Raw genomic sequence first — 1,025 nt, forward strand, 5'->3', positions numbered from 1 at the left:
TTTAACGAAAGAATCTCTTAATATACCTCAGTTATCTTTATACGAAATGGAAAGGATGCTGTTGATACCGAAGGCCTCTAAACAGCTAGCAAACATCATGACGTGTTTGCTGAGGTATATTAAATCTAACACTGAATTTAATTATGTCATAAAGAACATTATTATACAAAAATTGATTTTAAAATTGTAGTTCCCCGACCACCAAAGCAAAGCTGCGCAAGGTACCACCGATGCCGTATGACTTTTGGACCAATATTCTCACATACAAAATCACGAGCTGGTTCAAAATTTATCGCGCGAAGCACGAAGACGTGACCAAAGTATGTATTGTCGCAAGTTCGCGTTGTGAATCGATAATAATTTATAACTTTGCATCGAATATCGGCAATATTTTAAACACATATACACATTATACATATACACATGATAACATTCACCACAGTGATCAGAAATGTGATCAAAGATTTTTAGGTTCTAGAAACTATCGGCGTTGAGCCAGAATTTTGGAACATCTTTCCCGAGACTTCAATGCTCGATGGTAAAGACTTTGAAGATCTTAGCTTCAAACAAAGGGTCTGGTTGCTGAAAACCGTCTGTGATACAATCATGGTGAGTTCGTAATGTAATCTTAAAAACAAGGCACTATCAAATTAAAAACTGTCATAATTTTTACAGCATACTAGAAAAACAGTTCAGGAAGATATGGTAAACCAACCATGGGAAAATCAGTTTGAAACAGTTTTAGGAGTCGATCGCAACGGGGCGAGATACATTTACTTTCCTCAATTTATGCCGAACGATCTTAGAGTTTACAGGCATTCCCTGGACAATAAGATCTTGTTGACAGTCAAGGTAATTCATTTATTTTTCTACTTGATTGACATTGCTTTCACATAAACTTAACATGTACTTTGAAAAAGAACAGAAGAAATATTATACATGCATAATAACTATAATTATATATCTTTGCTTACAATAAGTAGATAATAATAGATATATATTAGACTGAGCACACACGCACACAC

The 1,025-nt window shown here is 34.6% G+C and overlaps 1 protein-coding gene across 3 annotated transcripts in view; it reads left to right on the top strand.

The window, feature by feature from the left end:
- The window catches only part of LOC112465703 (putative uncharacterized protein DDB_G0282133), a 23,006-nt gene that overhangs the window by 15,087 nt on the left and 6,894 nt on the right, over positions 1–1,025 (top strand). The window contains exons 3-6 of one of the 3 annotated variants that reach the window (XM_025033393.1): positions 1–114; positions 191–320; positions 472–609; positions 676–852. The exon at positions 1–114 is cut by the window's left edge and continues 8 nt beyond it. In XM_025033393.1, coding sequence (XP_024889161.1) covers positions 1–114; positions 191–320; positions 472–609; positions 676–852 — 559 coding nt within the window. Of the gene's footprint in view, positions 115–190; positions 321–463; positions 610–675; positions 853–1,025 lie in introns of those variants that run through there. The other 2 variants (XM_025033391.1, XM_025033392.1) reach the window with 2 other exon arrangements.

Source organism: Temnothorax curvispinosus, unplaced genomic scaffold, assembly GCF_003070985.1.
Source record: "Temnothorax curvispinosus isolate PA1 unplaced genomic scaffold, ASM307098v1 QBEX01015436.1, whole genome shotgun sequence".
Lineage (NCBI taxonomy): Eukaryota > Metazoa > Arthropoda > Insecta > Hymenoptera > Formicidae > Temnothorax > Temnothorax curvispinosus.